The sequence below is a fragment of the Anser anser genome (assembly GCF_964211835.1).
Source record: "Anser anser genome assembly, chromosome: 7".
NCBI classification, from domain to species: Eukaryota; Metazoa; Chordata; class Aves; order Anseriformes; family Anatidae; genus Anser; species Anser anser.
Genome location: NC_139727.1, coordinates 26473458 through 26497395, shown reverse-complemented (window position 1 = coordinate 26497395; position 23938 = coordinate 26473458). Strand labels below are relative to the sequence as shown.

Sequence of the window (23938 nt, the reverse complement as noted above, 5' to 3'; positions counted from 1 at the left end):
AAGCCACACCTTCATGGAAAAAAAATCTTTATTCTTTTGCTTACGCTACCACCTCCTACTTAAATGAGTTTCTTGATAACCCCAAAGATCAGAATTGAAAATGGGGAATCCCACAGCCATTTCCAGCCAACAGCATTCCCACTGTCCTCCCCTCATCTCGGCCACATCTGCCAACCCAAGCGTGAAAGAAGGAGGCCCTGAAAGCTAGGACAGAGGACTATAATGATCATGGCCTTCTGGTATGCCCTTTGTGCCCCACTGACCCAGTAACGCAATCTTATAAGGGAGATACTCTTTTGGACTCTTTTAGATCTTTTGGTTGAAGGCAACTGACATAGGAACACACAAAATGATTGTGAAAGCTTGTGAAACTATGTAGGTTTCTTTTTTACTTTGACTTTTGGCATATACGTCTATTAAATATCTGAGGGAATGTCCCTTTCTCGCGAATTTTCATGAAAGCTTGACTCAAGACAGGCTGGATGCACAACAAAAGTGTTTGGGCTATGAAGACAGGCAGGGCTAGCAGAGCAGGACAGTATTGACCTGACTGCACCACCACTTGTTAGCACTTGAATTGCAAGACACTTGTCTGCTAGGACAGTCGGTCTGAGCCTGAAGGACATCTTATACAAAGCTAGGTATGTGTCACTTGATAATTTCTTCTCATCCCTAGTTACAGTTTATAGTATATAATAAGCACACAGATGGCAATCAATGGATGCCGCAAGCCTACAGTCCTGCTTTAAGCTGGAGCTTTGTATTTTAACTTTCAACTGAGTCCAGAACGAATAATTTATAGATTCTTTCAGGAGTGGCAGGTTTCTGGGACTCAACAGTAGTGCCAGACATTGATACTTTAACACTTGCATTGCAAATGAAAATTATTCTGAAAAAAATAAAATCACAGATACCTTTTAGAATGACACTTTTTTTTTTAAGTGTTGTTCAAACGGGAGATCTATCTTATCTCATCTTTCTGATCTCTACATGCTGTATGAGGTCATATAAGAGCTACCTACATAGTACCTTGCAAGTGGCCTCACAGGAGGTTTCAGCAGTGGGCATGTGGTTTCTGGACACCATCAGCTGCACAGACTGTATCTAAACTATTTCTTCCTTTCTAAGTATTGCATTCTCTGCTTCTTGTAGGTACATGGAAAGAGGCACGTATTTAATAGGAATTTCTATGTGTATCTGCTTTGTTATATATTCTGCACATGTTCAACCAGGACTAGTGTTATTTTTCCATGAAAGCTCTGCACAAATTCTGCTTTTTAAGAAGCACAGCTGGTGATCTTCAGACACTGTGAAATACACATTCACAAGGAAGTGAGAGCCTGCGCATACTAACATTACAATGACATCACAACAACTACCTAGGTGAGGTGTTTAATCACACTGAGTAAACGTTCAGCTGATATTATTATTAAAAGGAATAAAAAGTGACTAGCTTTCTTTGTAAATGCAGGTATCTAAGTCACAAGCTAACTGCCAGTGGACAAAAGTGGACAATGTTAAAATCAGTGACACGGTATAGACAGTGTATTCTTAAACAGGCAGTAAATAAAGTCATGCAGATATCCCATCTGGATATTAAGCATGTGACATTGCCAGGAGCAACTCCTTTGTTCACCAACATCTGATGGACCAGATGTTGCAACTGGAAGAATTCTTTCCACCGCTCTGCACCTCAGAGCAGAAGGGTGTGATGTACAACAGGGATTGTGCCTTCCTCACCTTGTTCTGCAACGTTTTCCGCAGCACTCTTTTAAGGGGGTAAAGAAAAATCATATAAAACCACATTAGGAATTAAAACATGATTATTAAAACCAAGGTAATGTTATTCTAGTAGTATTAAACTTTGGTTATGAAATCATTAAAATTCTTTCATAATCAGAATTTTAGTGATACTTTTAGAAAAGCTACTAATCATTTAGAAAAAGATGGAAAAGGTCATGGAGGATTCTTGTGAACGCTGTGTATTAAGTCACTGTCTGCTAGATGCTGGCTCACTTTTTTTTGTTTATTATTTCAGATGGGCCTGTGTCAGTTGGAATGAGTCTGGATATTGCAAGCATTGATACAATATCAGAAATAAATATGGTATTGTAGATTTTGCAATTTTTTTTGCTTGTTGGTAAGATAATGTGTTTACAGCTACTGGCAGTATGAATTTGAGTTCTTTTTTCTTTGTGCAGTCTGTGAGTTAGCAGAAGGATTAACTTTCACTACAGAAAGTAATTATAGCACTATAGTAAGTACTGAGTTTCTAATGACTAGATTTCTAGACTAATACTTGTATAGAAAAGCAGACACATCATACCTCTTGTAGATACAAACAGAAGTTTGCTACTGAGCATTAATCTTAATGAAAGGTATGTAAAGCAGTATTTATTTTCCAGATGAAATGTATAAATCCCTATGCATTTCAGAAAATCAAAGATATATTCACGTGACTTTGAAGCTACTCCTTTCCCTTGTATTTAGACAGCTGAAATAATTTTATTTTTCTTTTACTGTTACTGTCACATATTAATTTATTCCAGCTGTTTCATTACATTTTGTATCAGTTATTTTTGAACAAACTATGAAATGGAGTATACTTTTCTAATTAAAGATTCAACATGCCTAAGTAGAACCAAAAGGCAAAAATCATTAGGCATATATTCAGTACTAGAAAGTGTGTGTATGCATCTGTCTGTCTCTGTGTGTGTATAGAAATATACCTCACTCAGGCTTCCAGAGAAATTGAATCTTAAAATCCCTTTTGTACTCAGCAAATATTCACAGGTATTTAGGAAAGAAAAAATAAGGTCAGAACTTAAGATGAACTTATCGTACTGATAAAAACATACCATAAAATCAAAAGTTGCTTAAAAAGGTGCTAAGAAATTGTGTGATTTTAACGTAAGACAAGGCATACGTGAATTGAAGGTAAATTGGGCTGAGAGCTATCTTCAAGGTCTCAATAAATTTGGCACTGCTGTTTCCCTGGTCATGTTGAAAGGATAAATTGAGGTAGAAGATGATGATATATTTGTTATATTTCTGTAACTTCCTATTACACTCACTTCTTTTGCCATTATGCATCTGAATTTATGCAACTTTTCCTAAAGTTTTCTTAAAAATATATTATTTAGTGGTTTATGTGAACAAAATGCTGTTTGCAACCACTTATATAAGTCATTCTAAGATTTGAAGATTTACAGAGCCAGATTATGTGCTGACAAAACTCTGATGACTTCAGCTGATTTGTAGCTCCAGGCTGAAGCCCTCAGCATTTACTGTAAAATTTCAGTGACCGTAAGAACAAAATCTATTCAGGATAATATTTCTTAATGACATCAACATCACATCTAGTGCTGGAAAATTTGGCAGAATGAGAGCCAGTACAACTGCTATCTGAGTGCCAGCACTTAGGATTGGGACGTAGAGAGTCACAGGCTATCTGTGCTCAGTAGTTAGTTCCATGTACTTTTGTAAAACAGAATAATGGTGGCTAGTTCTGAATAATATATATATATGTTTTGTATTTCAGGATTACACAGCTACCATATTTCTAAGGCAGAGATGGACTGATGAGAGGCTTTGTTTCGATGGTAACAAGAGTTTAAGTTTAGACGGTCGGCTTGTGGAAATGCTGTGGGTACCAGATACCTTCATAGTTGATTCAAAAAAGTCTTTTCTTCATGATATCACTGTTGAGAATCGTCTTATAAGAATATACCCTAATGGAACAGTCTTGTATGCTATACGGTATGTATATTCCACATACCAGCCTTTGTACTTGGCTTCTATGTACATTTTAAACTTCTCAGGTTAGCATGATTTTATGCTTAAGAAACTGGTCTATTTCAGAAGTAGAATATTCATGGTCTTGTAGTTTTACAAATACATAATATGACTGACTAATATGATTAAATTCTTAAATTTACTACTAGGTCTCAATTTCTTCGCTAAATAGATATTTTGCTTTCACGTAGACAAAATATAGGAATTGCATCTTGGCATTCTAGTTTCGTATTGAAATCATCACAGAGGAAAGAAAGATACAGTGACTGATTTGCGTTTTTTATTGCAGATTATTCTTTACAATAGGTTTTGCTAAATGTAAGAGTGCTGTAAAATAAACTGCAAAACTATAACAAAGGGAAAATGTATGCTACATGTGAGAAAAGAGAAAAAGTGCCCTTTGTAGGCTGCTGCTAAACTCAGTTGTTTTGCAGTGCTTTCCTGTTTTGAGTGCTGTTACTTGTTCACATTAGATACCAGTAAAATTTAGATTTATTTTCTCTGCGATAGATACTTGCCTACAAATATTAGTTCCAGAAAGTTACATAGGTCCTTTTTTTTTTTTTACTGATGAACAATTTTATCCCATTAATAATCAGCATTACTATGTTTTTCAAGGATCACCACAACTGTTGCGTGCAGCATGGATCTAACCAAATACCCAATGGATAAACAGACATGTACCTTGCAACTGGAAAGCTGTAAGAGAAGTTATTCTTTCTATTTTTATACGATTACAAAAATGTCTGATTTTTTTCGACAGGCTACTGGCTACTAGATCTGTCAAAGAGGCTGGAATATTCAGAAAAAAAGCCATGTGACAGCACGCTACCACTCTCTGTTGAATTAAAATAGTATTTGTACACAAAGATAAATTCATAAGGCTTCACCGAAAATAGCATGGCAGTATTGAAAAGCTAAAGTTAAATGAAACTATGGAAGATAATCAGCTGTTTTGCAGGACGTCCTGTAGTTATTCTGTCGGTCTGCAGGGGGAGTTCTTTGAGCAGGATTTTCCAGTAAAGGCAAGAAAATGTTTTTTGACAGATTTGCCTCTTTTCTCTCTTTCAGGATATTGTGATTTTTTTTCCCTAAGGCATGATTCCTGTAGGAAAGAAAGAAATTAGAATAATTATTTGTAAGGCATAGAGTTCATATTTAATTAATTTACTGTCTTCATATTAAAAAAAGGTAATTGCGTAGACAGTTCTGTTCTGAGATGGGTATAAACAGATCATTCTATGGCTTAATTCTCTCTGTGCCAGTGCTGTGGGAAAAATGTCATAAGTTGAAGGACTGAGACTAAATATTATTTATAGGTTCTGATTTTATCAATATGTCCTCATATTTTTCATTAAAATACGTTCCCTAATACATTGTAAACATGGTCACTTTGCAAATGCCCAAATGTGCATGTTTAAAATTAATGCTTTTCTGTTACTCATGTGAATAAGATCCTAGCAAAATATTTTATAATATAATGTAGGAATAATGTGGAAGGACACCTAAGAGATGTCCTACAAGATGAAAAAATATTTTCAAATATTTGTCAATATATATTCAAAATGTTCTTTTGGAAAGTTTTCCAGTACTTGTTGAGTTTTATTCTTTAGCATTTCAGAAGGGTGTGTGTGTGTTCCTCATTTCTTGTTGGTAACTAACAGAAGATGGTTGCAAAGTTTCATTTTAGACTGTAAAACAAAGGGAATCAACCCCCAAATCTTCCTCACACAGCAGTTCCTCTAGAAACAGCTGTTTTTTAAGGATAAGATCTGTTTAATGGTAATTTCAATAAGAATTTGGATTCATCTCTAATTTATTTTCCTTTGGAAGAGCATATTGGTAAGTCAAAATACCTGGATTTACATTGAACACATTGCTTAATGAGTCATTTAATGTTTACTCTAGTTTCAGAATGAAATATATGTCCCACAGGAATGTGGGGATTTAAAGGAGACAGGATTAAAAAAAAAAAAAGAATTCCCTATGTAATTAAAAATAAGCTTTGCTCAGAATGATTCCATCTGCTTTTTCAACAGTACACAAGCGTTTGCTGTCCAAGGGGAAGAAGTGGTAATGTCATCACAAATGCTCCCATGTCATTTGGGTTTAGTGTTGAGGAAAACAGCTAGAAATGATGATTACACAAGGAAAGAGTATGCCTTTAACCATGGCCCTTTATCTTCAGTGCACTTCATGCTTTCTTATGGGTATGCTGGAAATGGTGTTTGCTCCCTCATGAGATAAGCAATGTTAATTTATAGGCAAATAAGGACATCATCCTAGAGTACTGCTTGCAAATACCATTATGTGGAATTAAGAATTGTGAATGCGAGCATGCACACACATCCGCACAAATACACATCCATAAAAATACTCATAAATAAAATGTAAAAGATGCAGCAAATACTTGAGCTGAAATAAAGTGCTAGGTGTTTTATTAAATGTTTACTAACGTAGAAACAAGCATGACGTGACATTATCAAGTACTGGCTTTACGCAATAAAACATCCCTCGTGGCCTTTACAACATGCTCTTCCATTACTAATAGTTAATAATGCTATCTGAATTCTACATTCTACACCAAAACACCTGAGCCCCAGATTTCTATTGTTTATTTCACTGTTACTGCATCACTTTAGGGGATAGTAGGGCACCAGTTAGTGCGGTGGGGGCATTGTCCTCTCTGACGTGGGAGGAAACGCTGCCAGTCATTTACACTGTGCTGAGGGCATTTTCCTCCCTTGTATTCACACGCAGACCAGTCCAGATACATCTTCATTTTTGGGCCCATCTCTGAAATTTTCTTTTTGAACTCATCCCTTAGCATTACTCAGTGAAGAGCCATGTGAAGGCACTTAACTTGTGCTTGACAATCAAGGGAAATTAAAATTAGCAACAGAATGATAAAGAAACTAATTTGTATTAGGCATTATGAATGTTTAATCCCAAATTTACTATTCCTGCAGTTAACCCTGTTGATATTAGCTGCTTACATTGTATCAACGTTGATATTAGCTGCTTGCATCATATCGACGAAGCACAGTAATGAGACATTTTGGGCTTGAGGAATTAGTGAGAATGAAAACTCAGTATCATGTAAAAAGAAGAGAGATTATTTTTAAAAGTCAAATAACATAGCTTAAGAATCTCATTCATATAATTTTTTTAAACATTTTATAATTAGTGAAGTATTAATCCCCTGAATAACATTACGCAGAGGGAGCAATGTGCTATTTAACTTTACTGACTATCTGGAAGACTGCCCCCAAGGAATTTTTTCACAGAGTTTTGGAATTAGTATTTTGAAGGTATTTTCAAATGTAGGATGATCAAAACCTGGTAATTATTCAGCTAACGAAAATACTTTAACATAACCATTTTATTGTGTTTTCCAAAGCAAAAGAACCTCCATTTGGAGATATACTTGTTATCACCTAGCTGGGCATTGAAATTTCCTACCATTTCACACTACTTGAAACAATCAATATCTAATAAAAATAAAAAAATACTGTGGTACTATGTAGTCCTAGACTTTATGTGCAGTTCATTTAGGAGGAGAATAAAATTAATTTGTATATCATGCATAAAAGCTGCTTTTACTAACCTTTTTGTTTTGACCAAGGACCATGCAACCATTTGTTTATAAGAACATAATTTTATTTTTCATCTCCCAAGTCTGAGATATTTCCCAGAGTGTAGTCTTAGAGAATCAGAATCTTAGCTTGGACACCTATGCTTTTGGCTTAGTCTTTTAACACAACAGTGTTTTGGCTTTAATTGCTTTAAGTGTGAAAAGGAGAGCAGAGATCCCTGGCCATGATAAATTTTCATAAAACTTCCAGTGATAGAGGAAAAAAAGATTTAAAGGATGGTCAGGGAAAGAATTTCCAGGTGAAATTGTCATTTTAATTGGTAGACAGCACATTGTTTCCTTGAAATGAAGTTTCTGAACTCCTTTTTTTCCTACATTAAATGGCTATAAGAAATCAGTTTTTTTGATATTGCAAGACCCAAAGCCATTAAATTAAAAGTATTAAAATACTCCTTTTTTATTTTAATGCATCTCTGTTTATGTGATTCTAGAATTCTGTTCTTCTTACAGCATATACCCTAGTGCAATGTATTGCATTATTGTCTCTCAGTCTAATTTACTTACAATTGACTGGAGTCTAAAAATAATCATCTACTCGTAGTTCTGTTCCCTAAGCTTAGCTATTAACTTGGACAATAAAAGTCTGTCATATACAAGAATGATTGATCTAAGCAAGCTAAAGGAAAAGATGTTCAAATGTTCCCTGTTAATATGTAAATTACATTAACATAATCTTGAATTAATCATATACACTAGTCTGAAAATTGCCTGCCTTTTAATATAATGGGAAAAAGTTACGGAGGTATTTTAGCTATGATTGTGACGCATATTGACAAGTGTGTGCGAAATACAGTTGCCTTCTGATAGATGATTCGTGTCCTATCTCAGCTCCTAATTAGCACTTGAAGGTTAAGAGCACATCTCCCGCAGCCCCTGAAGCGTACCATGCTGTTGAGCCTGCAGAAACACCAGCTTCTAGGCTGATGCCTTTGGGAAGGGTCCAAGCTCCCAAGCCAAAATGCTATCCCAGTGATGTCCCAGGCCTCACTCAGAGTGCAGCTCTGGCACACGAGTCCTCAGCCCTTCATTTCTACTGATGGGAAGACCAAATACACTGTCCGTCATCTGACCGACCAAGAAAGAGCATCCTGGCATGTAACAAAGGGCATGTTCAACATTTAGTCCAAATGCTGTCAGTGCTCTAGTTCCTAAAAATGTATTTCTTTAAAGCTTAATAGCTTTTGCCTTTAAAATACCATATGGTATTAATCTCTTTTGTTAGTTTGTCATCTATGTGAGAGAAAAAAAAGATATAAAAAAGACCACCTCCAAGCTTTTAAATGATAAGCCTTTGCATATTCAGTCTTTGGGAATTTTCTTGTGAACAAGCATTATGTTCTGCCAGAAAAGTCATTGTTTATGTCTCATTGTACTTTCAGGCAGACAAATAAGAAACAGCTGAACCATAACTGTACTCTGCACAAATTAACTATTGTGTAAAATAAACACTTTTGTTGGCTTGTGTATCACTACAGGGGGTTACAACATCAATGATGTCATGTTTTACTGGACGAGAGGAAATGATTCAGTTCGAGGTTTGGACACACTCCGGCTGGCACAATATACAGTAGAAGACCACTTTACCTCGGTATCTGAAGCGGTATATGAGACAGGTAAAAACACCCTTATAACCCTTTCTAGGTACACTTTGGAATATGGCTCTGGAAACCGAACAGTATTCAGAAGCTAAGCACTATGCTTTCTCTTTGGGTGATACATTTTCATTTTCTATTGGATCGTGTTCTTGAAGCCTTACATGAATCTCTCAGATATTACCAGCAGAGACCCAGCTAATTTAAGGTTGGAAGTTTGTAAGTATTTTCTTGGACAGCGTTATTTTGGAGGCTACATATTGTCCAAAGAACAGTGAACAATGCATTACTTATCTGTGTAATGTCAGGAAGAACTCTTTTGAAAGAAGAAGAACCTGTAAGTTGAGCATATAAATTTGAGTGAGACCATGGACGCTGGGTGCTCAGTTCAGGACAGTTCCCAGCCTTTCTGGGATTTTGACTCTGGTTTTATGTGGCAAAACAAAAGCCTTTCTTCGGCCATGGAAATTTCTGTGAATATGCTGGGTACTCTTAGAACACCAAGAAGTTGTGCTTCGTTGCTAGTGCTTGTAGGGATTGCTCTTTATCTGTGGCAGCCTCTGTCCAGCCTGGTGGGCAGCAGAGTGCAGGTTGCCTGTCGTGTGGTTCCTCTGCCCAGGAAAAGGTCTGAAGCATTTCCACAGACCTGCTGTTCTGCTGATCTTAGAAAACAGCTGTAGAAAGTTTCCCCTCGCTGCAGGACTTGACCTCATTAAAGAGTCTGCTCCTGTTTATTATTATTATTATTTTATTTATTTTTTCCCTCTGAAATTTTGACAGGGCTTTCGGAGAGTTCAAGACGTGCCAAACGTGCTTTCTGCTCCTTGAATTGCTCCTAAGTCCTTCATTGCTGTTCTTCACTGCATATTCAGTTTCTCTTCTGCCCAAGCGAACAAACCAAGGAGAATGTGCAAGGGGAATCTTTAAATGAGGACACACACGTCCTTCAAAGCTGTAGTTTCACCAGATTGTATGCTTCTAAGTCTGAATCACTGACATATCATTCTGGTATTGCATTGCTGGGTATTTCTACTTTAACAATACGACCCAGAGAAACTTCATGGTCTGATTTCAGGCATTAATTCGGGCTGAAAGTCAAAGTTCTCTAAATGGATATAAAAGTAGAAAAGAAATACATAAGAGCAGGCTCAGGGATCACAAAGTACCTTGCTACTTATATAACTGACATCTGCTTGCCTTCCTCCTCTTTGTAGCTTCAGGCTAAGCAACATCAGGTTCAATCAAAGGAGAATAAGTCTTTACTGCTGTTCTGCCCAGAAGGGTATTAGAACCTGTTCACCATACAGGAAAGAGAGAGAAAAACTGCCTAATTCTTACCACCTTCTGTCACAGAGTCCAGACAGTGCCAGAAAGCCAAAAAAAAGTTCTATTTTTACCAGATGGAATAATTTCCAATTACAACTGAAGTGGCATGGTCAGATAAATTGTGCTCTTTTTTTCAGTTAATGATGCTGTCTTCTCCTTAGGTTGGCAATAATCATATATATAAAGGCACTTTTTGTTTTAGTATGTCTTAGCATATGCAACTTAATTTGATTAAGATTTCCCACATCTGCTTGTTTCAGTTCTACTGCATAAGGAAGCCACATTATGAAGTGCTATGCAGTATTTTTACATGAAATCTCATAATCCTCTTAATTTTCTACCAAGTCTATGGTTTAGGTGCTATTTTCTACAGATTTTTTAGGAAAGCAGTGCCTACTGTAGCCCATAATAAATGCAAAAAAGCAAACAAATTATGGAACTATGTAATCAGTTTGGAAGGGAAAAATTATATACTTTGGATTTCCTTAACATGATTAGTAGATATCTGAAAGTGTTTTATAAATAACAGTTATGATTCACAAGGCTAAAGCTAAAGATACTACAACACTGCTTTTCTCTAGTATTTCCTAACACAGCAAAAAAAGCAATCGGGATTTGAACTTGAACAGACAGTACAGCTGTTGTGCAAGTGAAATATTGTACAGCGATACAAAGACCAAGTTCACATGCAACCACAGACAGAGCCAAGATTAGAACGTGGTCAGCAAAATTCCCGCATAAGCAACTTCAGTAAATTTAAGAAAAGAACATCATGGCTTAATCTTGTTTAAAGAACACCATGTATCGCATAATAGTCATGACATTATTATAATCACATAATAGTAAGTTACTTTGTATAACGTTAACTATGTTGCTGGCTAGAGTTTTGAGTTGATTTTTTTCTTGACACAGAATAATTTCATTTTGGACATTGGTTCTAGCAATGAATTTACCTCTTTCTGCAGGTCTTTAACTATAATCCTTATTCTGCAGACACTGATACACACTCTCTTGGACCCGAAAACCAAGTATGTGCATCAGTGGCTGCTGGGTTTTTATTTTAGCTGTCTAGCCAACACCACCTGCGTTCTCAGAGTAATAAATGGTGATGTAAAAAGATTGCCTTTATTACTGGAAAAACATGAAAGAATTAAAGACTATTACAGTCTAGCTTTTTGTGTAAATAATGGTAGAAATAAGGTTCACTTAATCTATTCTAATGTCCCAAGATAAGATCATCTATACCAACAGCCAACTTCCTAACAGATGTTTTCAGGAGTAAATTAGACAAACCTCCAAAGTGTCTACTCTTCAGCCTCCCTAGATGATTTTTTCTGGTGATTATTAAAAGCATATTTTCCTTGTATCTAATTTCCCTTGCTGCATTTCAAACCCATTGTGCTCTGCATTGTCTACTGTGGATAAGGAAGACAAATTTCCTGCTATTTTTCAGCAGCTCTTTCACCATTTCAAAACAGGTACATCTTCTCTCAGACTAACACCTTCCCTCTCTTTAATTCATAAAAACATTTTTCTAGATCTCCTGTCTTTGCTATTGTTCTTCCGTAGACTTTCTCATATCTTTGTTGCTGTGCTCTATCTGCACACAAGCTGGTACCCTGGGTACCCTGTTCCTATCTGATGTCCTCTGTAAATGGAGGGGATTACTTCATGCATTTCCTCTTTATCCATTCCAGGTTGATATTTGCTTTTCTTGCAGAAAATTCCCGTGCATTGTTGACCTTGTTCAGCTTGCAATTTTGAGCTAGTAATTCCTGTCTGAGTAGTATTTGCCTCTTGTTGAATTGCATCTTCTTTTACTCACGCTGTTTCTGGTACTTTTTGAGATAACTTTGAACTCTGATTTTTCTCTCCTGTGCACTAACACTGCTTTCTGTTTGGTATCTCTTAAAAGACACTGTGTATGCCATGGTATGCCATTGTTTTCGGTACCAAGAAGTTCTGGACACAGGATAGAATCCTGTGTTCCCACTCAATAAATTATTCTATTTTCACAGCAACTGATAGCTCATCAGTCTCTATTAATATTTTTAATCAGAGAAAAAGCAGAAAAGGGATTTGATACTTGAGGGTAATTAGCTGCTGATAGCTTTTTTCTGCTTTGCTGACTGGCAACTTCCTTGCTCTCACTACGGAAGTCCTACTGCCAAATTTTCAGCAGAAGCAAGAGCACTGAGGCTCAGTTTGCTCAGCTTAACACGGAGTCCTCAACCCCTGCCCAGAAGCCAGGCAGAGCTTTGTCAGGCAGACCTCCACTCTTAGAAACCATGAAGTCAGCAAGGTGGCACATCCAAACGGTATTATTCTGGCAGAACAGAGGGAAAGAAGAGACAGTAGCATAAAGTCAGCCTCCTGTCCTTGATGCACAATGATAATAAGGCATTTGTCCTCTTGGAAAAGCCTGCAGGGGGAGCTGGCTGCTGTTCCTTGTCTGAAGTCTGTCTGCAGGATTTTTCACGGTCTTTCTCTCCAAATATAGAGACATTACCTTGCTCAGTTCTCCTGGACCCTCTGCAGTTCCCCAAGGAGATTTCTTCTTAATCAGCAATCTAACTTTTCTAGGATTTTCAGGTCTTCTTTTTCAAGGTGCAGTACACTGAATAACTTCTGTCATTCACTTTATCAGTTCTTTTATAATCTGTAATTGCTCTCCAGTTGTTGTTTCTGATAATTTTGTCTTTGACATACAGGTCTTAAAAACAATCCCAGAACTGTATTCAGTATAATCTTATCTGGGGACCTCAGCTAAGATTCAAGCAGTTACATATGCATGTGTATCTGTTACCATGTATGTTCAACTTGCCTGAGCTCTTCGCTCAGATAATCACTCTTTCTAAGTAAGCCTTTCCACTTGAGTTGATGTACAGAAGTTTTCCATCATTAGTTCTTTTTGCGATATTTCTGCAATGCTTCATAGTATTTACCAAAGCTAGAACTGTTTAGAATGAAAACGGTTTTGGAAAATGCACTAAAAAAGTTACAGTAACAGAAAAGCATGTGGAAAGGCAATGAACTGGGTGAATATTGAAGACACTAAGTAAGCTAGTAAGGCTTTTTTTTATTAACTTCTGGAAAGTTCTTTGTAGTACAGACAGAAATACACACAAACACATAGGAAACTTCCTGCGGCATAATTGTCTTCGTAAGTTTTATTTTATTTTATTTTATTTTATTTTATTTTTTTTTTTTTACAGGTAAGCTAAACAGACATGCATATTTGCACACAGCTACTACATGAAAGAGTATGTTTCCTTCTTAGGAAACTTGAATTTCAAGCTCAATTTTTGTAAAGCATTTTTGTGAAGTTGAAACACATGCTGAGAAGCCCATCCTGATCTTTCATTTCCTTTTGTTCACCTCTGAAGAACAAATAGGAAAGGAAGTAGTTTATAAGATCCTGACTGTGAAGAGCAGAAGACTATGATTTGTTTTCTGAAGGAGGGACAAAGGAGTTGTGATATTACCCATGTATATTGGTACTCTTAGCATCTTACGAGTCAGATAAGTTGCATTACAGTTGCACAACTTGTTTGTTGGGTAATAATGGAAACAGTACTATTTCCTAAGATATATTTTTGTTATAAACGAGTAAAAAAAAAAATTACATAATGAAAACTACAATTTCAGCACATAGGTGCTCTCTTGTACTGTCCCCTTAAAAGGTGAAAGCAGAGAAGAAAGTGATACATTAGTAGAGTTATACTGATGCTTGTGTGAGATGTACATCACACATTTTATCTGGCACCCAAGGGGTTGGTATACATATTTCATGATAGGGAAGAATGTACTCTTTGTGCCTGACTGCGCACCCCTGTGCAGGATACCAAAGTGCTTCTTCTTACATAAAGAGTGATGTGGAGCTTTCTTTTACTGGAGTAGAGTTCATCAAGTCCATAAGAAGTAACTGTGGGAAGATACTCATAAATTAAAATGGGGATGCTGTCTGTAGAGCACCAGTCCATCCTTCAGGCTCCTCTGCTGTGACTGTCTGCTGCTTTGGGGGGGAGCAGAAAGCGCAGGGAGGCAGCATTCTGCCATCAGCCAGGAGCAGACACGCTAGAAAAATGATTTTGAAATGATTTTGGCATATCTAAAAAATGGATGATCTAGAGTGATAAGGAAGCCTGTCTTTTTTTTTTGTGTGTGTTTGTTTTTAGGTTTATTTCTCACTGTCTATTTCTCAGTCAGTGCAGTAATAAGTGTTGTTAAAATCATCGGTATTATGGCAAGATCTAACAGTGTCAGGTGGGCAGTGCAGTAAATTAGAATATTGCTTTAGAAGTGAAAACCAAAAGCCAAATTATAAGAGAAATAAGCTGTGTTTTCTTGCATTCAGAAAAATCTGCCTCAGACTTAGACCTATACCTGTTCAGCTAAGAGAAAGAAACTGGTATAATTTTTATGACACTAAACTAGAAGTAGTCGGCTAGAACCCCCTGAAATTTGATTTTGTTCATTTCCTTCCATTTTCTAGGGTGCTCTTTTTTAAAGCAGTAGAGAGAATTGGGAGTATATATGGAGACTGTAGTCTGCTATCTGGATTTGTACTTCATCTGTCAGCTAGAGCTACTGTCTAGTTTTGTACTTCTGCCCTCTAGTAAATTCTATAAAGCCAAAGTTACTCAGCTTAACCTTCTTTCACTGTTGGGTAACCTGAGTAGGATTACCTCACCTTTTGGCAGGTTAAGAATAGGTGTATTGACAGCCATTCAGGTTCAGCTCATATTTGACAATCTATTAAACGCAGTGATTTGATACCTTGGTAAGTGCTAAATCTGTGCCTTCACTGCAGAATTAACTATCTGCACAGAGATTATTTCCATCACATTATCAAATTTAAATTGGAGCACTCACACACTGAGGTGACATCCATCATGGGCTAAAAACTTGAATAAAAAACCATCTTCTTACTTTAATGCAAAGATTTTGTTCTCGGTATCACTCAAGGAAGGGGCAGGCTTGACAGTTTTCAGGAGTTAACTTTAGTAAAGGCAGGATTAAGATTGCATGCACCTGTTTCACTTTTGATCTGATTTATAGCATCACAGTCTTGGATGTGCAAGTGAAAGCCAATGAGATAAGGTAGTTGTGCATCATTACTATCATATGCAATGCACATAACTGTAGTAGCAAATCTGTTTCTTTTTAAACATAACTTTTGATACATGTGGAGTGCAGAGATAAAAAAGACTGTAGTAGTTCCTTATCTTTATTTTATCTCATTGCTCATTTGTTTAGGATGCTACACATGCATTACATACTATTTCTTGCCTCTTTTTCCTTTGGTTTATTATGGGAGGAGTTCATATGAATTCTGTATATAGGTTTCTTCAAAATGTCCATTATAAAAACTCTTCTGAGCTCTTTAGAGAAATGCTGACACCACTATTATCATGTCCATGATGTGTTTTTGGATTCTGGCAAGCAGAAAGCCTTAAGGTTAGAGAAATGCCTTTTCTTTGTTCCCTGAAAACCACTCAGCTATAAGCTGTTATATCTCTATTTTTCTTTGTTGTTCACATTGCTTGAGAAATTTTCGGCATCAGGAAAAATAACACGAAAGAACACGGGAACACTCAAAAGGCTTGTCCATGCTTGGAAATCACAGCAAAATGGCAAAGTGTGAATTTCAAGTTCGATATTTTGAACTAACTTCCCATATACACATCTGGCTTTTACACTAAGTTGAATGGAGAGACAGATGTAGGGAGTTAACCAGGAGAAGATGGTGCTGTATGACTATTCTGTATTGACTATTTCAGAGTTTTCCCTCCTGGAGGAAATCTCTGTGGCTGAACCACAGTCACTCCAAGTGTCTGTGGAACTCTATAAGGAGTGCTGTCCAATCCCTTCACCCCATTTACTGGGTACATGGCACCACATCCTTCCCTGGGGTTTGCACAGAAAGACAAGACTTTTGTGGAGGACTCAATTCCCTGCTGATGGATTACATCCTTTGCATTCCCACGCCAGCTCTGGACTGACACCCTTCCCTCACTTGCAATGGCCATGCCATCATCCTTTGCGTACTAGCTGCCAATGTGCTGCAGTTAGGATGGTCGGGGTTACAAACTCTGCAGAGAAAATCTTTCTATTTAGAAATATCTCTTGATTTCTAGTTAAATAGAAGCTTATTAATAACATTCTTAACAGTTTTTATGTAGGTTTCGAATGCTTGCTATTGGACAGTAGAAAGTCACAGATTTACAATTGCCTGTACAAACTTAATTCTCTCTCCCTAAACATGCTTTATGCTATAGCCTTTTATTGTACAGACCCAGTGATTTTCTGTAGCACCAGTGCTTGATTTAGCACAAGGATGAATGCAGACAAAAGGAGAAGTAATGTTGCACAGTTAACAGTTGCACTTCCTAATTTTTGAGTGGTTTACTTTGGTTCACTAAACACTTAAAATCAATTTTGATGGGTGAAAATGAACTTTAAGGGAACAGCTGTATTGGTAAAAATTACTATATCGATAGGTGTATGTTAATTTAATATTCCTCTTTTCACACAAAAATGACAGTAATGGTATAAATAGTCTTTGTACCTCCTGCCTCATGGACGGAGAAGTCTATCTTTGTATCCTTTTTTTCCACCATTAGAAGCTTGTTGAATTTACAGAGGAGAACCCTAAATACAGTGTATTCATACCTTCAGAAGGAGAAAGAATTGCCTACCAAAGGACTGTTTAATCCAGTAATGAAAAGGCAGAGACAACATGACAGAAAGCTGAAGTCAGGTTAAGATTAGAAATTAAACACACATTTTTAATAGATAGAATGATTTTAATCTATGTAACAGATTATTTGATGAATGCTGCTTGTCTTGATATCCTGAGATTAAGTCTAGATGGCCGTGTAAAAGGTGAACTTTATTCCAGACAAAGTGAATGAGTTCAAAATAAGGGATAATTGGGAAAACTTAATGGCCTGTGATTAAGGTCAGACTACATAATCTAGTAATTCTTTCTGATTTTAGGAAATCTAGCAAATCTTATAGTTCTCTAGATTCAGTTTGTACAACACTTAAAAACTGAATTTTAACTATCCATTTTCTAGTCTGGCAGCAATAAGGCATTTCTTGGCATCCATTACTTGTACTTCAAGCTTTTGAAAGTGCTTTTCTTTGATGCTGTGTCTCGCTGCACACCTGAGGGATACACAAATAGCCTGTCTGTGCACATTGATGTTGTTGCTGAGGTGCATTCACTGTGCTGTAATTCTGCAAACAGACGTACCTCCTGAAGATCGACATTTGTTGGAACAATACAGATGAAGCCAAGGCTATCTAACCACAGTACATTCAAGCATTACTTTCTCTCACTGATTATTATTATTTTTATTTTATTTTTATATTATATATATGATCGACGTAGTACAAGAATTTTCTTAAAAGAATGCTGTTAAACATACTTAATCTTGAACTTCAGAATAAAAAGTCTGTTCAGCTCATTAAATTAGTAAAAAGCAAGCTTTTGCCTTAGATCTGTTGGACAGGTAGCAATTTGAGATCCTACACTTCTGTTGCCCCAGCATAGCTAAATTTTGCTCAGTTAGTGTGCTGGAATTCAAATTTAGACTTCGCTTACCAGTGTGCTGTTCCGTAATGAAACCTGATTTTGTCTTCGGTTCTGTGGGCCTGAACTTTCATCTTCTGGCAGTCACTCTATTAAAAGTGCCTCAGCACTGTGATAACAGTGACACTGCTTAGAACAATGCAAACACTGCACTGCTCTAATGTAAAGAAAACATACTGAAGATGCAAAACCACTGATTATTTTCAAGTGGAATATGCGAGTTAGGTCAGTAGTACTAGGGAAAGTACCTGTCATCCACATCTGGAGCAACAGTAAATGAAATGAAAATCAAAATAAACCAGATCAGTGAGACAGTTAAAGACTCATGCTAACTTTATGATGCTATGAATGTTATTATGCTAGTTTATATAGTAGCTCATAGAGGTAATTTTTGTTAATAAGCATAGCTAAATACATAGGTGATTTGAAATTTCCTTGCCTTTCCATGCATTGATGGATTTATTCTTTCCACACTAACCCCCTCTAAATTTCTAATTCAAAATGTTTTTAATGAAGCTCTGGATATGAAGTGACTAGATGTCACATATGGATTTTTTCCCTTCAGTTCAATGTAGAATCTTCATGTTAGAATTTTTCAGCACAACGCTTAATTTTTTCAAGCTTATTTGTTAAGCTTTTATTGTATAGCAATGTGCAAAAATCATACTGGTTGATAATTTAAAGAACTTTTTGTGAATTGTACCTTCAAAATATTTTTTCCTGCTCTTTTCACAGGACGTTACCCAAAACTAGTGTTTCACTTTGAACTCAAGAGAAACATCTTATATTTCATACTAGAGACATACGTACCATCAATCCTCCTGGTTGTGCTCTCCTGGGTATCATTTTGGATAAGCCAGTCATCAGTTCCAGCCAGAATCTGCATAGGTGAGAAGCCAATAAAACAAAACAAAACAAGGGTTGGAGCATTAAGATGCTTGTTTTATTGCGCGTACATGGCATCCGTTTCCAAAAGGTGCAAACGCTTCTGAGTTTTAAGGAATTACTTTTCTAGTTTGCCATCTGCAGCACATCATGCAAATTCTTCTTGAAGCCTTTAACAAAGTAAATGTCCTTGGTAGCGATAGGAGACTTGGAGACGGGAGAAGCTACTGGAAGGAGAGGAAAAAACAGTCATTTTGGAAATCATTTCAAAATATTCAAACGCATGCTATGTACAGACAGAATTATGAGGCTTTTGTGAGAGTGAATGATACATACTAATTAACACAGGAATAATAAGAGAATTATGAGATTAAATATAATTAATTTCAAATAAAGGAGATTCTGAAAGGGAAAAATGCAAATCAGTTCTGATCAGACTGCAGGTGGGGTAGGAAAAACACTTCTATAGAATAGCAAAGAAAAGATTTCACATCAAGTGAGGCTGGTGGACAACTACACCGAGAAAAATATCTGAATGTTTTAAAGGAAGCATTTGCATTGCATTGCAATGATGATGAGTTAATAATATACATTCTAAAGCATGAAAATATCTTCCATTTTAATTTCCAGTTTTCTCAGCTTTCCAAACATTTTTCTTGAGTATTTTCAAGCATTTAACTTCAGAATCACAAGTGCATTTAGAAGTCTCCTTTTCAAAACATGCCCTTTTAAATTCTGTGGCGTACTAGGTGTTCATGAAGCTCAGGAAAAAGACTATCCTGGTTTCCCAAATGCATTGGAGGGCCTCATTGCTGTCCTTGTTTTATCAGAATTTATATTTTTATGTTCCACAGGTGTTACCACTGTCCTAACTATGACAACGCTGATGATGGGAGCCAGGACTTCACTCCCAAATGCTAATTGCTTTATTAAGGCAATTGATGTGTACCTCGGTATCTGTTTCAGTTTCATCTTTGGAGCGTTGTTAGAATATGCTGTGGCTCATTTCTGCACTCTGCATCGACCCAGCTCAAAGGAACTTCCAAAGGTATTTTAATTCTTCCCTTGTTGACCTACAAAGTAGACTTCAATTGTATCTGCTAAAAAGACTTAAGTTATCTTATTTAGCATTAATGGTAAATGTATTTAAAGAATTTTGTATTTTAGAATAATGACAGTGATAACAAAATAACTCAAGAAAAAAGGAAAAGGATTTGTACTCCTGGAACTTTTTGGAAGAGGTCAAACAAACTGAAACACCAATGTGCTAGATGTATCACAAAAATCAGGCACCCACCTTCTCACAAGCAATGGCATACACTTTCTTACAGTTCAAAAATTAGACTGAGCAAGGTGGCTTGATCTTACTGCTGTACAAGCAAAAGCAAACAAAGTTTTATCATCTACCACTTAGGAAACCTTCTGTATATTGCATGATACGTGAATCAGCTTACTAGCAGACAGCTTCATGTCTTAGGTATATCAGGTCCCTATAGCCTTCCACCTAGACCTTCTTTCTGAACAGCTGCAACTGAAGCTCAGACTGTGATTCACTTTCTGTTCTGGGTCATTATTATAGCAATGTTTTTTGCTGCTCTAATGAGCTTCCTAGAACGGTGAGATATTGTGAAATAGACTTAAAATAAAAAAGGATCAAATCAACATAGGCATTTTTGAGTCTGGTGGTTGTCATCTTGCTAAAATAATCATGACAGTTTCATGAAGAAATTCTGTTATATCCTCCATCTTCAGTGTTTGGCAGTGAAAACAAAGTCATGAGAAAGTTGGAAGCTGAGTGTCTTAAAGCTTTTAATTATGGAACTGAGTCTAATACGCATGACAAAAAAGAAAATTTAAAGCAGCTTATGAATTTTCTAGACAAAGATAAAGACGTGAATTTTTTGGTAAAGCATGAGAAATGAGAATGTGAGGAAAAAAATACAGGAAGATGTTTGGTTGAGTGCTGTACAGTTAAATGGCCAGAAGAAAGATTGTTAACAATTTAAGCAATACTAGAACAGAGCATTGCAAATGCCTAAACAAAACTCCTCAATACGTTCAAGAAACAGGTTACTGTCTCGAGTTCAAGTAGCAAAGCTTAAAAACAACGAAGATCAGCTGAAGTGTGTTTGTTTACGCCTAGATATTTCAACAACTAATATGGGATTTTGGCTGTGTGAATGTGAGATGAGTTTTGTAAATGCACAGGACTATGTTCAAACAAAGCTGCCATCAGATCTAGGTGTGTGAAGAAGGTTTGAAAAACGGCCACAAAGGTGAGCCACCCAGTGGGTTTTAAAAGTCATACTCTAACTGGGGAATGTCTACAAATGGGCAAATACTGGTTCTGACTAAGGATTTGAGTGGGAAGCCTGAAGGTCATTTTTCCTGGCAAGATAGCATCAGTGACAATTCCCTCTGAGCATATCCATCTTGTGAAGTAAATGGTTGTCATTTGCTCATAGAGTGGAAAAAAAGAAAAAAGAAAGCTTATTGGAGGTAAGAAAGCCAAGTGCTTTGGTGCTTGGATGATTAAGCATTTTCAGATCTATGAAGGGCATTTATGACTGCCCTTGCCTTTGCCTACGTGTGTCAGCTTCCCTTTCATATGGGGCACTGGCACTAGTACTTGCAGATGGAGCAGATGTGAGAACTCATGGAATTAGGTGGAGGTACAGCCCTAAACAAGGAAGGAAGACTTAAGGTGCAGTTTTGTGATAGACTTAATGACTGAAAGGGGTGATCTGTTACTTTAGGCATGTTTCCTGCCTTCTTGTGCATCAGGGGTGAGCAAGTCCAACTCACTGCTTGCCCACACAAACACAAGCATAGGGAAGAGACGGTTGGTGGGTCCTAGATCAAATCAAGACTTCTTAGAATAAGGAAAATGCCTGTCATGTCTTTCTTGTACTGTAGCCAAGGAGATGAGCACTGCTTACTGAGCAGGATGCCATATAGAGCACACCTGGCTTCTGTTTGTCATTTCACAGTGAAAAACAAAATATCACAAGGACAGAAGTACTAGCTAAAATGTCATGTCACTGTCTAGCAGGCACTTAACAAATTTCAGTGTGATTATCGTCACCACAAATGTGTTCTCCTCATTATCATGTGCTCTTGTGGACATAGGGTAATTAGAAATCTCACTTCTCAGTTTGTTATTCTCATGCGAGCTGATATAATGTTTGCACTCAGAATTATGTAAATAAGTTTAGGAGGTGAATTGAAAATGTAAACCTCTGCCTTGTGTAGGAATTAGTTGCACTGCTTTCTGCTTTGTTCTTTAAAGCACTTGTGCACTGGCATATGAAGTTCTTTTGAGACCTTTGTATTCTCCAGTTTGTAGTAAAAAACTGGTGAAACAGCTCATCATATCCATGCTCTTACAGGGTTTCACATTATGTGAAGCAGTACCCACAGAGCTTCAAAACGAATGGCCAAAGCAGGGGAACCACCTGCTAAAAGGTCAGATAAAGTGTGCCATTCATGTGAACTGCATGAGTTTCTCTTCTTTTATACACAGGTGTGAATTGTGTCCTTCTATAAAGCAGAGAAATCATTCTTGGACTTCATCTGTCTTTCGCCTAAACCTCTTCCTTTGGGGCAGAAAGGGGAAAAGATTGAAAATTGAAAATTAGGTTACAAGGGCAGTGTTGTGCATACTTGGCATTTCTGTGCCAACATTGTGTGCTCTGTATGAACACTTCAAGAAGCTCCAGGTGTGCAACACTCCTGGTTGAGATATTTTTAATCTTGAGCATCTATTCAATGCATTCAATGGCAGTAACAACTTTCCTCGATTCTGCTGGCTGGTAGATGTCAACAAGTACTTCAGTGAGCATAACCAGCAGCCACAGCAGCATGTCCCCTGTAGTGTCAGAAGATGTACAGTACCTTTCCTATATTTTGTGTTATCAATTTTGTGTCCAAACAGAGCCCTTCTTAGTGCCAGCTGCCATTTTCTCATTGACAGTTGGACTCCAGAGAAATCTAAGTAGTGTGACATTTAAAATTAGAGTCACAGTTGTACTCTTGTAATGCTTTTTTTTAATAATGTGAAACATCTTAATCTGTCATCATATTCATTTCTCCATAATGAGTCTGAAAAGTCCCTTCATAGTGCCAGTTTATAAGATTGTAGTTTTTTTTATATAAACTAGTGTTTGTGGCTGTTCTTGAGATTAACTTTCCCCTTTTTAAGCCATGCGATCCAGCACTTTTAGTGTAAATACATCTCTGTTAAGCAAGAACCCTGCCTTGCAACACCACAAGCAGAATTGAATACGTATGCACCACATACAGTATTTGCTGCTGAAATTATAAATGTCTCTTAGGGAGTAGAAAGGAGTTAAGAACAGCCTAATAATGCATCAGCCTCCTGCGGATTGTTCACATGTGGTTGTGTGAAAAGAAAAATGGTACGCACGCAATGTCCTTTCACGCTCTGCAGTACAACTAATTCTGTACCAACATTTAGCCAGCCCTACCTTAGAGACAAATAGACTCTTATCTAGAAGAATGCCGTAAATCCAGCCATTTTTGAAGTATAGATGTTCTTCTCTTTTTCCCTTTCTGAAAAATGAGAGCACTGGAAATAAAAAAAGTCAGGATTCTTCTGACAGGTTCCTTTATTTTATTCACTTTTGAAGCGCCAAGCGCCTTCGTTAGGCGATAGCTTGGGCGCTGTGTTTGAAGCAGTGGGGGCTCCCCTGCCAGCCCTGGTGCTCTCCTCGGCTAGGGGAGCTTTCTGAAATAGGAGAGCCAGGTATTTCTAACAGAGCTGGGCTCCACAGAAAACTCCGGGTTTGAGTTTTAGTACTAGCCTGGGAATTGTTTAAGGTTTGGACCGGAGTTTTGTGGATTGATCCTCTGTGTGCTTTACAGGCAGATTTTTGTCCTGGCCTTTGGTTTCACAGTTCTCACAGAGCTGCAGGAGGCTAGGTGGGGGGTGAATAAGTGCTTGTAGTCAGTGTATTTTTAAGGATGTCACATTGTGATGAACTATGATTATCTCTCTCAAATAAAATATACTAGACTTTTTTTTTTTTCAAACTGAAAATGGAAAGCAATAATAATCCCTTTTTC

At 37.1% G+C, this 23938-nt stretch overlaps 1 protein-coding gene across 7 annotated transcripts in view; it reads left to right on the top strand.

Annotated features, from left to right (window-relative positions):
• Positions 1 to 23938, top strand: part of LOC310902173 (gamma-aminobutyric acid receptor subunit pi-like) — a 47087-nt gene that overhangs the window by 21006 nt on the left and 2143 nt on the right. For 5 of the 7 annotated variants that reach the window (XM_083843246.1, XM_083843247.1, XM_083843248.1 and 2 more), the window contains 6 exons: positions 2039 to 2106; positions 3542 to 3759; positions 4414 to 4496; positions 8926 to 9063; positions 18704 to 18856; positions 19708 to 19901. In XM_083843246.1, the coding sequence (XP_083699372.1) occupies positions 2039 to 2106; positions 3542 to 3759; positions 4414 to 4496; positions 8926 to 9063; positions 18704 to 18856; positions 19708 to 19901 (854 nt within the window). Of the gene's footprint in view, positions 1 to 1152; positions 1384 to 2038; positions 2107 to 3541; positions 3760 to 4413; positions 4497 to 8925; positions 9064 to 18703; positions 18857 to 19707; positions 19902 to 23938 lie in introns of all 7 variants that reach the window. The other 2 variants (XM_083843251.1, XM_083843252.1) reach the window with 1 other exon arrangement.